The sequence below is a fragment of the Zonotrichia leucophrys genome, chromosome 29 (assembly GCF_028769735.1).
Source record: "Zonotrichia leucophrys gambelii isolate GWCS_2022_RI chromosome 29, RI_Zleu_2.0, whole genome shotgun sequence".
Taxonomy (NCBI): domain Eukaryota; kingdom Metazoa; phylum Chordata; class Aves; order Passeriformes; family Passerellidae; genus Zonotrichia; species Zonotrichia leucophrys.
This window is the reverse complement of record NC_088198.1, coordinates 1875449-1885967: the sequence shown is the minus strand read 5'-3', so window position 1 is coordinate 1885967 and position 10519 is coordinate 1875449. Positions and strand designations below refer to the sequence as shown.

General features: G+C 61.7%; 2 protein-coding genes across 2 annotated transcripts; both read right to left on the bottom strand.

Moving 5' to 3' along the window:
• Window positions 1–300: 300 nt before the first annotated feature.
• Window positions 301–5930, bottom strand: ZBTB39 (zinc finger and BTB domain containing 39). The gene is made up of 2 exons (XM_064734745.1): window positions 5878–5930; window positions 301–3740 (listed from the first exon to the last, which is right to left on the bottom strand). Exon 2 carries the CDS (start codon window positions 3645–3647, stop codon window positions 1518–1520), a length of 2130 nt encoding a protein of 709 aa, XP_064590815.1. The 5' UTR covers window positions 3648–3740; window positions 5878–5930; the 3' UTR covers window positions 301–1517.
• Window positions 5931–6590: 660 nt separating this feature from the next.
• Window positions 6591–8228, bottom strand: LOC135459109 (collagen and calcium-binding EGF domain-containing protein 1-like). The gene is made up of 5 exons (XM_064734762.1): window positions 8061–8228; window positions 7264–7451; window positions 7079–7178; window positions 6980–7003; window positions 6591–6907 (listed from the first exon to the last, which is right to left on the bottom strand). The coding sequence occupies exons 2-5, from the start codon at window positions 7357–7359 to the stop codon at window positions 6780–6782; spliced, it is 348 nt and encodes a 115-aa protein (XP_064590832.1). The 5' UTR covers window positions 7360–7451; window positions 8061–8228; the 3' UTR covers window positions 6591–6779.
• Between the last annotated feature and the right edge of the window lie 2291 nt (window positions 8229–10519).

Sequence of the window (10519 nt, the reverse complement as noted above, 5' to 3'; positions counted from 1 at the left end):
CCCCCCACACCCAGGGGAGCCCCTCCATGTCCAGGGGAGCCCCTCTATGCCCAAGAGAGACCTCCAAACCCAGGAGAGCCCCTCCATGCCCACTCCATGCCCAGAGAAGCCCCTCCATGCCCAGGGGAGCCCCCCTATACCCAGGAGAGCCCCTCCATGCCCAGCAGAGCCCCCCACACCCAGGGGAGCCCCTCCATGGCCCCCTCCATGCCCAGGGGAGCCCCTCCACACCTAGGAGAGCTCCTCACACCCAGGGGAGCCCCTCCATGGCCACTCCATGCCCAGGAGAGCCCCCCAAACCCAGGGGAGCCCCTCCATGGCCACTCCATGCCCAGGAGAGCCCCCCAAACCCAGGGAAGCCCCCCCCAGAAGTGGCCAGCCATCTCTGTGGCTCCCACCCCACCAACAAACAAACTCACATCGCTCCAAGCACACGGGTTTGCCACAGGAACACGTCCAGGGTGTGGGAGGAGAAGGGTCCTTCCTCCTCCTCCTCCTCCTCCTCCTCCTCCTCCTCCTTCCAGGGAGTTAAGGCAACAGCTTCATCCTGACTCACCTGCCCAGGGCACTGCTCTGGCTCTCTGTGGCCACCACAAATCACCCCAAAAAGGATCAGGGAGCTTCCTCCCCTCCCTCTCCAATCCTGCAGGAGATCTCCGTGCCCACACAGCCACCTCTGCCTCTGCGGGGAGCTCCCGGGGCTCCTTCAGCTCCTCCTCTCCAAGGCCTCAGGGCACGGCAGAGCAAACATGGGGATGTGTGAATTCCCTGCTCCTGATCCCTCCTCGTTTGTGAATTCCCTGCTCCTGATCCCTCCTCGTTTGTGAATCTCCTGCTCCTGATCCCTCCTCGTTTGTGAATTCCCTGCTCCTGATCCCTCCTCGTTTGTGAATTCCCTGCTCCTCGATCCCTGCTGGGATCCCTCCTTGTTTACACACTCAGGTGCTTCCTGCTCCTCTCCCCAGAGCACACTTTGCTCCTCTCCTGGCAGTAGCAGCAGAGCACCAGGGATGCCCAGAATGTCTTTTTTTTCCTTTCCTTTTTTTTTTTCGTTTTCTTTCTCTTTTGTTCCTTTCCTTTCGAGTCCAGCGCCTGCTCTGGCTCTTGTCCCTCTCCACTGAGGTCAGGTGTGAAAATCTTAGCAGCATCAGTTTGTGGACAAGCTTAGCCTGGTCAAGTGGGCTAAAAGGTTTAAAAAAAAAAATAGAATCTAGGCTCAAAAACTAGTGAGAAATGCTAATAGCACAGATGGCCTCTAACAGGACCAGAGGTAAGTAAACACGACAGACTCCTTGAAACAGTGATGTACCTCACGTGCTGTTAATTTGTACAACTCCACCAATCTAAAAAGCCCTAGGAAGGCCCAAAAATAATAATAATAAAAAAAAAAAAAATCAAACCAAAACCGAAATTCCATCCATGATGCCTGACCATTAAATAAAACCAAACAACTTGCTTTTTTTTTTTTTTTTTTCCTTTCCTTTTTCCTCCTCCATCCTCAACACTCTTCTTCCCCATCAGCTATCCGTGTTTTTCTCGGCCTCTTTGGAATGGATGATGTACATGAAAGTCTGCTCGATGGTGAAGTCGGGCGGGAGGCTGCCCTTGTGCACCCCTATGTGCTTGCTCATCAGGTTGAGCGTGGAGCTGTAGTGGCCACACACCGTGCAGCGATACATCAGGGCCCCCGAGTGCGTCCTCAGGTGACACTTGATGGTGGAACGCCCTCGGAAGAACTTGTGGCACACCTTGCACTGGTAGGGCTTCTCCCCGGTGTGGATGCGCCGGTGGTAGTTGAACTCGCTGGTGTGGGCAAACCTCTTGCCGCAAACCTTGCAGCTGTACTTGCTGTTCCCTGGCTGGCTCTGCAGAGCCAGATCCTCGCTCAAAAACTCCTCGGGCAGCTTCCTCTTGGGCAGCCCCTGCGGCTGCAGGCGCTCCCCAAACCCTGCCCTGATGTCCAGGCTGCCCCCACATTTGTGCTGGCTGACGTGGTAGCGGTAAGCGGCCTCCAGCTTGAAGCTCTGGCTGCAGAAGTGGCACTGGAAAAGAGCCTCCTCCACGTGCTGGTGCACGGCCAGGTGCTTCTCCAGGAGCTGCCTGTCCACAAAGCTGCTGGCACACACTGAGCAGGAGAAGACAGAGATGCCCAGGTGGGACAGGGCGTGCCACAGCAGGCTGCAGAGGCTCAGGTGCCGCTGGTCGCACACGCCGCACGTTTGGCTCTTCAGGTTCACGTGCTCCAGCAGGTGGTTCCGCACCGTGTGGAAATCCTTGGCCAAGGGCTTCCCACAGGCAGCACAGGCCAGCTCAGGGCCGGGCCCTCCCCCAAAAACAGCCACTTTCCCCGGGAGGGGGTCACTGGGGTGGACAATGACGTTGTTGTCGAAGACCCCGTCCCGCCGGTGCAGCGTCAGCTGCCACTGGGTGAAGAACTTGGTCTCGCACATGTCGCAGGAGAAGAGGAAGATGCCAATGTGGGACAGCACGTGGGTCACCCTGGAGTTACGGTCCTGGAAGTGGGTCTCACACACCTTGCAGTTCCCCGTGAGCAGGTCCACGTGGTCCCTGGCGTGCTGGCGGATCAGCTGGATGTTGGGTTCCAGAACCTTCTTGCACACCTGGCAGGGCATGGCCTTGCTGTCCCGGCTGTCGCTCTCAAAGGCCAGCTCCTCCTCGCTGTCATCACTGAGCTCAATCACCTCCTCAGATGGCACCAGCTCTTCTCCAGCATCCTCAAAATGCAGCTCGGCCTCCCCCAAATCCTCCAGCTGGAGCTCATCCATCTGCTCGAATCCCTGCTCTTTGGAGTGGTCGCTGTTGCTGGGGCAGGAATTGCTCCCCGTGGAGACATCCAGGGAGGGCTCAGTGGGGAAGAAGCCACCCTTGCTGTAGTCACCATTGCTCTGGGCCTTGAACTGAGGGCAGGAGCTGCCAGTGGTTTGTGCCACGTTATTCCCACCAGGCTGAGCCCCCAGAGCCGTGACTGGAGTGAACTGTCCTGCATCAGACTCCTGCTCTGTCTTGGGAGGCTGCTGTGGGTGCATCAGGGGAAGAGCCTGGCTGGCCTCACCCACAGCACTCCTCTCATCCTCTTTGTAGCTTCCCACCACGTCCCCGTGCAGGAGATAATTCCGCTCGGGGCCGAAATGCTCCACGCCACCCCTGATGTCCCCCAAAGGGTGGCTCTGCTCCGAGGAGGTGCTGCTCAGCACCCCAGCCCTGCCTTCCCCCGCTGACAGAGCAGGCTGCTTGGTGATGGCCGAGCTCTCCAGGTCAGGGAAGGTGGAGTGACAAGCCTGCAGCAGATCCTCCATGCCCAACCTCTCGGCCACCTCGTAGATCACCCCCACGTTGATGAGGTCGGTGAAGAGCTCCGAGGTGTACACAAAGCTCAGGATCTTCTCAAAGTTGGCTGGCGTGATGAAATCCACCACGTAGGTCCTGGCAGCGTCCAGCCCGGTGTTGAGGAAGAGGTTCTGGAAGTAGCCAGCAGCACAGGCCAGCACGGCCTTGTGGGCAGCGAAGGAGCGGGAGCCCACCAGGATGGTGACGTCGCACATGGTCTCGGAGAGGCGGCACTTGTTGAGTTCCTTCAGCAGGTTGTTGGGGTGGTTGGTGCTGTGCAGCTTGATCCTCATGCCCATCTTAGCAGCTGCTTCAAGAGCCCTTTCTGCTGGTCAGCTCGGCCTTCACGCTCTCATCCGCGGCGGGAGCAGCAATTGGCAGGGCAAGGGGCTCTGCAGAGGGGAAATGTTAAAAAAATGTTATTTAACAATCAAAGCAACGCCATTCTGGTCATTTTGCACCCTTCTGAGGAGCCACGGAGCAGCTGCTCAGCCGGAGATGGATTAACCCTGTCCTGTCACCTCAGTTTTGGGGAAGTAAAAGGCTGAATGTGCAAAGCAGCAAAGTCAAAAAGACTCTCAGAGGCAGCCTGAAGGTCTCACTGCTACAGGGGCAGGGACAGAGATCCTGCTGACCCTGAGACCAAACCTGAGCCTGTTCCTGACATCTCCCTGTTCCTGAGCTGGGGATGAGGCTCCTCTCCAAGGAGATGTCACACACCAGTTGGATTCAACTCCAGACTCCAGCTGCAGCGGACCCACAAGGAGACTTCAGGCTCCCAGGTGGGACTCTCTGCATTCCAGCCTCTGGATTTCCCTGGATGGATTTCCCTGGATGAATTCCCTGGATGGATTTCCCTGGGATGGATTCCCCTGGGATGGATTCTCCTGGATGGATTCCCCTGGATGGATTCCCCAGGATGGATTCTCCTGGGATGGATTCCCCTGGATGGATTTCCCTGGATGGATTTCCCTGGATGGATTCCCCTGGATGGATTCCCCTGGATGGATTTCCCTGGATGGATTCCCCTGGATGGATTTCCCTGGATGAATTCCCTTGGGATGGATTTCTCTGGATGGATTTCCCTGGATGGATTCTCCTGGGATGGGTTCCCCTGGATGGATTCTCCTGGATGGATTCTCCTGGATGGATTCCCCTGGATGGATTTCCCTGGATGGATTCCCCTGGGATGGATTCCCCTGGATGGATTCCCCTGGGATGGATTCTCCTGGATGGATTCTCCTGGATGGATTTCCCTGGATGGATTTCCCTGGATGGATTCCCTTGGGATGGATTCTCCTGGATGGATTCCCCTGGATGGATTCCCCTGGATGGATTCTCCTGGATGGATTTCCCTGGATGGATTTCCCTGGGATGGATTCTCCTGGGATGTATTTCCCTGGGATGGATTCCCCTGGATGGATTCCCTCGGATGGATTTCCCTGGGATGGATTCTCCTGGATGGATTCTCCTGGATGGATTCCCTCGGGATGGATTTCCCTGAGATGGATTCCCCTGGATGGATTCCCCTGGATGGATTCCCTGGGATGAATTCCTCTGGGATGGATTCCCCTGGATGGATTCTCCTGGATGGATTCTCCTGGGATGGATTCCCCTGGATGGATTTCCCTGGATGGATTCTCCTGGATGAATTTCCCTGGATGGATTTCCCTGGATGGATTCTCCTGGATGGATTTCCCTGGATGGATTCTCCTGGGATGGATTTCCCTGGATGGATTCCCCCTGGATGGATTCTCCTGGATGGATTCCCCTGGATGGATTCCCCTGGATGGATTCTCCTGGATGGATTTCCCTGGATGGATTCCCCCGGGATTTTTTGGCAGCACCTCTCAGATTCCTCAGCTGCCACCACCACACCTGTCCCACAGCACCGACCATTCCTCCCAGCTTGTCCCGCTGCCTTTGTCCCTCTGTCCTGCTCACGGACACCCCACCAGCTCTTGGGATTTCACGAACTTACCCAGGCAACTCTATCCTTAATTCCCCTATTCCTAATTCCCTGCATTTCCCCCGTCCTGAGACAGGGAACAGCGAACCCAGAAGGCAGCAAAGAGAGGGAGTTTGGAGGGGCTGGAGCTGCCTCTGCCCCAGCTCCGGGAAAACCCAAACCCATCCCCGGGGATGGGAGGGATGCAGGAAACACCACCGGCAGCTGAGGAGGAGGATGAAGATGGAGAGGAAGGCTCTGGAAACGCTGCCCAGCCCAAAAAGCACCTGGGCAATTGGGGATCCCTGCGGAAGGGATGGGGCAGGAGGGGAAAGAACCGGAGGGAAAAAGGGAGCGGGAAGGGGAGATCCCGGAGCTGCTCCGGGAGAAACGGGAGGAGATGGAGGGGAGGGACAGCGGCGTCCCCGGCGGGCCCGGGGAGCGGGGCACGAAGGGACCCCGGAGGGAGCCACGAAAGGCGGCGGGAGGCGCCGGGGAGGGTCGGAGAGGGTCGGAGCGGGGCTGGCGCGGCTCGGGGGACCTGCGGGGGCCGGGGGTGGCGGGCGGGGGTCGCTCCTTACCCGCCCGGCGCCCCGCACCATCCCGGCCCGGCTCACACAAAGGCGCCGACCCGCCCCGCGCCCGCCCCGGCCCGCGCCGCCTTCCGGGAGCCGCCGCCGACAGCGCCCCCGTGCGGAGAGGAGGAACCGGAGCGGGGCACCGGACGGACACACGGACACATGGACACGGGGAGGGACACACGGACATGGACACGGGCACATGGACACGGGGAAGGACACACAGACACGGGGCGGGACACAAGGGGACACACGGACACGGAGCGGGACACACGGACACTGGGAGGGACACATGGACACGGGGAGAGACACACGGACACCGGTGTGGGACACACGGACACGGATGCAGGGTGGGACACATTGACACGGATACGGGGAGGGACACACGGACACGGACACTGGTGTGGTATTTACACATTGGCACGGACAAGAAGGGACATGGAGACGGGCACGGGAAGGGACACGGGCACGGGCACGGACACACGGACACGGGAAGGGACACGGGCACGGGCACTTCTCCAGTTACGGGGGCTGCCGTGGGGAAGGGACAGGGCGCTGTAGCCCAAGAGCCCACGAACCCCGGCCCCGGTGGTCCCGTGGGCTCATCCCCGTATCCCCATCCCCGCATCCCCATCCCGGCGGGTTCATTCCCGCATCCCCGTCCCCCGGTCTGTCCCAAGCGGGTCCCGGAGGCGCAGTCAAGACACGGAGCCGCATTTTGCGCGTGTCCCGCGCAGACACGGGTGGGTGTATAACGGGACACGTCCGGGTGTACACAGGTGCACGGACACGCGCGCGTGGGGCGGCACCGCCGCTCTCCCGACGGCTCCGTGGGCGCCGGGACGCTCCGGTCCCACCATCCCCGGGACACCGGGCACGGCCCCGTGCGGGGCTCGTTCCGCCGCTCACGCCGCCCGCAGCGGGGCCTCGCCGGGAGCGGGGGGTCCCGGGGAGCACCGGGGGGCCGGGCTGCCGTTCCCCCGCCCCGCCGCTCGTTTCCCCATGAGCCCCACGAAGAAATCGTGCATGTCTCCTGCGGAGAGACCGGCCGTCAGCGGCACCGGTACCGGCGCCGGCACCGACACCGGCACCGGGCGGGACTTACTCTTCTGCGGCGCCGCGGGGGGACCTGGAAAAGACCGAAATGGGTGAGTGAGCACCGGGCGGACCGACCCCCTCCCAACCGAGCCCTCCCGCCCCTCACCGGCGCTTTCCTCCCGCAGCAGCTCCAGCGCGGCGGCGGCAGCGGCGGCCCCGGGGCTGCCGCGGGGGCTCCACGGCAGCGGCTCCGGGCCGGGCATCCCCTGCGGGAATGAAGCAGGTGGGAGGGGGTCTGGGGGGTCCCGGGGATCCGGGATCCGCCCATTGCTTCCCTCCCGACGGCCGTACCGGAGCGGGGCCCGGCGGGGCGGCGGGGGCGCGGCGGGCGAGGGCGAGCGGCAGCGCCAGGAGCAGCAGCACGGCCAGCACCGGCCGGTTCTTCATCCTCGGGGGGACACGGGGGCAGCGATCAGCGATGGAGCTTCCCGGGGCTGTCCCGAGCCGGCGAACCCTCGATAGGGCGGCCCGGGATGGGTCTGGAAGCGAAGCGGGCTCTGGGGAGGGAAAGAGACGGGAGACGGGGGGACCGGGGGCGGCGGGACCCCCTCTCCGGTGTGCGGAGGAGGGATCGCGCCGCTTCCCGGGATGCCGGTGTCCCTTGGACCCCCGGGGGGCCGTTACGGGGCGTGCGGGGGGACACGGCCCTGCTGTGGCCGCTCGTGTCCCCCCGCTCGTGGCCGTGGTGCCACCGTTGTGCGCTCGCACACGAACCGTGCAACCGCGAGGGTGGGGCACGGACACGGCTCGGGCTCCGTCCTGCACGTTCACCCGGTCCCCTGACAGGCTCCCTGGCACGCTGGCATCCCCTGGCACGTTGGCATCCCCTGGCACATTCCCTGGCACGCTGGCATCCCCTGACACGCATATGCCTGCCCACAGCTCGATTTGCTTCCAGAACCCCCACCAAACCCTCCCCAAATTCAAACAACACCCTCACCCCATCTCTCCCCCTTCCTGTGCCCTCCCCAGCGCTTTCCCAACCTCCTCTTCCTCCTCCTGCCTTCCCCGAACCCCAGCGGGGCGAGCACAGGGCACAGGGAGCCTCGGGAAGCCCCCAGGGTTGTGGGGGACACAGGGACACAGACCTGCCGGTGGAGTCGAGGGATGAGGGACCCTCGGAGAAGGGACCTCTCGAGGCGTGGTGATGGATGGCAGCGATGGTGGGCAGCGATGGTGGTGGGCAGCGATGGTGGGCAGCTCCCCCGGCCCGGGCTCAGCCGGGAGATGAAATACCGGGGCAGCAGCTGCTGCACGGCGCTAAATAAGGGGCTCTGCCCATGGCACGGCGTGGGTGGGCAAGAGGAGAGCTGCCAATGGGGGCCGGGGGGAGGTGGTACCCCCACCCTGCAGCTTCACGCCCACGCAGCACTCACGGCACACACGGAGTCACACAGCGGCACACGCGTGCCCACGCAGGGGTGGGGGTCAGCACACGGGCACCGTGCCCACGCAGGCACCCCAGAGTGGGGGGTCAGCACATGGGCACTGTGCCCATGTAGGAACCCCAAAATCAGGGGTCAACACATGGGCACCGTGCCCACCCCAGAGTGGGGGATGAGCACACGGGCACCGTGCCCACGCATGGTCAGCACATGGCACGTGCACCATGCAGGTACCCACGCAGGGATGGGGGTCAGCACACGGGCACTGTGCCCATGCAGGTACCCCAGAATTGGAGGTCAGCACATGGGCACCGTGCCCATGCTGGGGTGGTGTTGGGATCAGAGGGAGAAATGCAGCATGCAATATGATTGATCAGCAAATCTCCAACTTTATTGATAGGTACACATCTCTATATCGGTGTTAATGAGGCTCATACACATTGCAAAGGCGAGCTCACTATTGGTTAGTTACTTATCAGCCAACTACGCCTACTTCTGCATTCTTGTGGATATTTTATTGAAACTTTTCTTCAAATTTCTGCCAAAGATGTTCTCCCCTATCCTGTTGTTGCACCAAGGGCACAATGTCCTTGCCTGTTATTGGACACTGACTGCTGACTCCTAAACTTGTCCCCTTCTAGCTTAAGACGTGACCTTTCTCGGCAAACCAACTGTCCACAAAGCTCTCCACAGGGTGGGGAGGTGGGCACCATGCCCACGCGGGCACCCCAGGGTGAGGGGTCAGCACACGGGCACTGTGCCCACGCAGGAACCCCAAAATGGGGGGTCAGCACACGGGCACCGTGCCCACGCAGGCACCCCAGCCCCTCGTTGTGGGGGTCAGCACATGGGCACCGTGCCCACCCTGCGGTGGGGAGTCAGCACATGGGCACCGTGCCCACCATGACCATGCCCACGCAGCCCCCAGCCCCTCATTGTGGGGATGTCACCGTGTGTCTGTTGGCACGTGTGGGGACACGCATGGAGGAGTGGTCCCGGTCAGATTCTGGGTGGTGCAGACAGGATTTGGGGGTCTCGGGGGTGAAAGGGGATTGGCCAGGCTCCCACACACGTGTTCATCTGCACACACGAGCACAGGTGTGCCCTCACACTCACACCCTGCCCCACTGCAGCAGGCCCAGCCTGCCCTCTCTCATGCCACGATGTGCCAAGGTGGAAGATGGGGAGGAAAATTTGGGGAAAAGCAGGAAAGAGGGAAGGACTGGGCCAAAAAATGACATCCAAGGACTCCATCCCGAGCAACAGGCAGCGGTGACTGCTCCGGTGGCTGCGGCAGCCCCTCGGGAAAACAACTCACGTGGCAACACAGCCCGGGGCAGGGCAGCATCTGCAGCGCCGGCAACGTTAATTAAACCGGAGCCTGGCCAGAGACGGCCTAATTAATTAATAACACCTACTTGTGAGATGCCAAGTGCGACGCAGCTGTGAAGAGCCGCGCTGCCCCGGGCTTGTTTACGGCGAGGGGGAAGGTCCCTGGTGCTGGGACGTGACAGAGCGGGGGAGCCCTCGGTGCTGGGACACGGCCAGGCCACCAAAAGTGCCACCACCGTGCACACGCACGTGCCCCGCCAACGTGCGGGAGCTGCTCCAGGGCCCACCTGGGAGCTGGTGCTGATGGTGACGTGACGGGGAGTTGGCAGCTCCCCGAGGTAACGCGGGTGATGTGTGGGGACAGGATAAAAACCCTCGTCAAGAGCTTGATGAGTGCAGGGGGGGGGGAAGGCAGAAAAGGGGGGGAGACCCTGTCGTGAAGGATGTGGTGTTCTAGGGGCTGCAGGAGTGGTGGGAGTCCTGAGGGTTCAGGGACTGGAGGATTGATGGGGATCTGGAGGGTTCTGGGGGCTGGGGGGGTTCCATGGATCCTGGGGGGTTGAAGGACTGATGGAGGTCCTGAAGAACCTGGGGGCTGCAGGAGTGGTGGGAGTCCTGAGGGTTCAGGGGCCTGGAGGGTTCTGGGGGGGTCCCATGGGTCCTGGGGGGTTGAAGGCCTGATGGAGCTCCTGAAGAACCTGGGGGCTGCAGGGCTGATGGGGTTCTGAGGGCTCTCCATGGGATGGAGCTCCTGAAGGATGTGGGGGCTGCAGGGCTGATGGGGTCCTGACGGTTCTGGGGGCTGGAGGACTGGAAGGGGGCCTGCAGGT

Excerpts from the sequence above, each read along its gene's own strand:
- ZBTB39 (XM_064734745.1), bottom strand. The coding sequence starts at position 3,647 with ATGGGCATGAGGATCAAGCTGCACAGCACCAACCACCCCAACAACCTG.
- LOC135459109 (XM_064734762.1), bottom strand. The coding sequence starts at position 7,359 with ATGAAGAACCGGCCGGTGCTGGCCGTGCTGCTGCTCCTGGCGCTGCCG. Across the intron at positions 7,004-7,078 it reads GCTGCGGGAGGAAAGCGCCG|GTCCCCCCGCGGCGCCGCAG; the intron begins GTGAGGGGCGGG and ends GGTCTTTTCCAG. Across the intron at positions 6,908-6,979 it reads CCCCGCGGCGCCGCAGAAGA|GAGACATGCACGATTTCTTC; the intron begins GTAAGTCCCGCC and ends GTCTCTCCGCAG.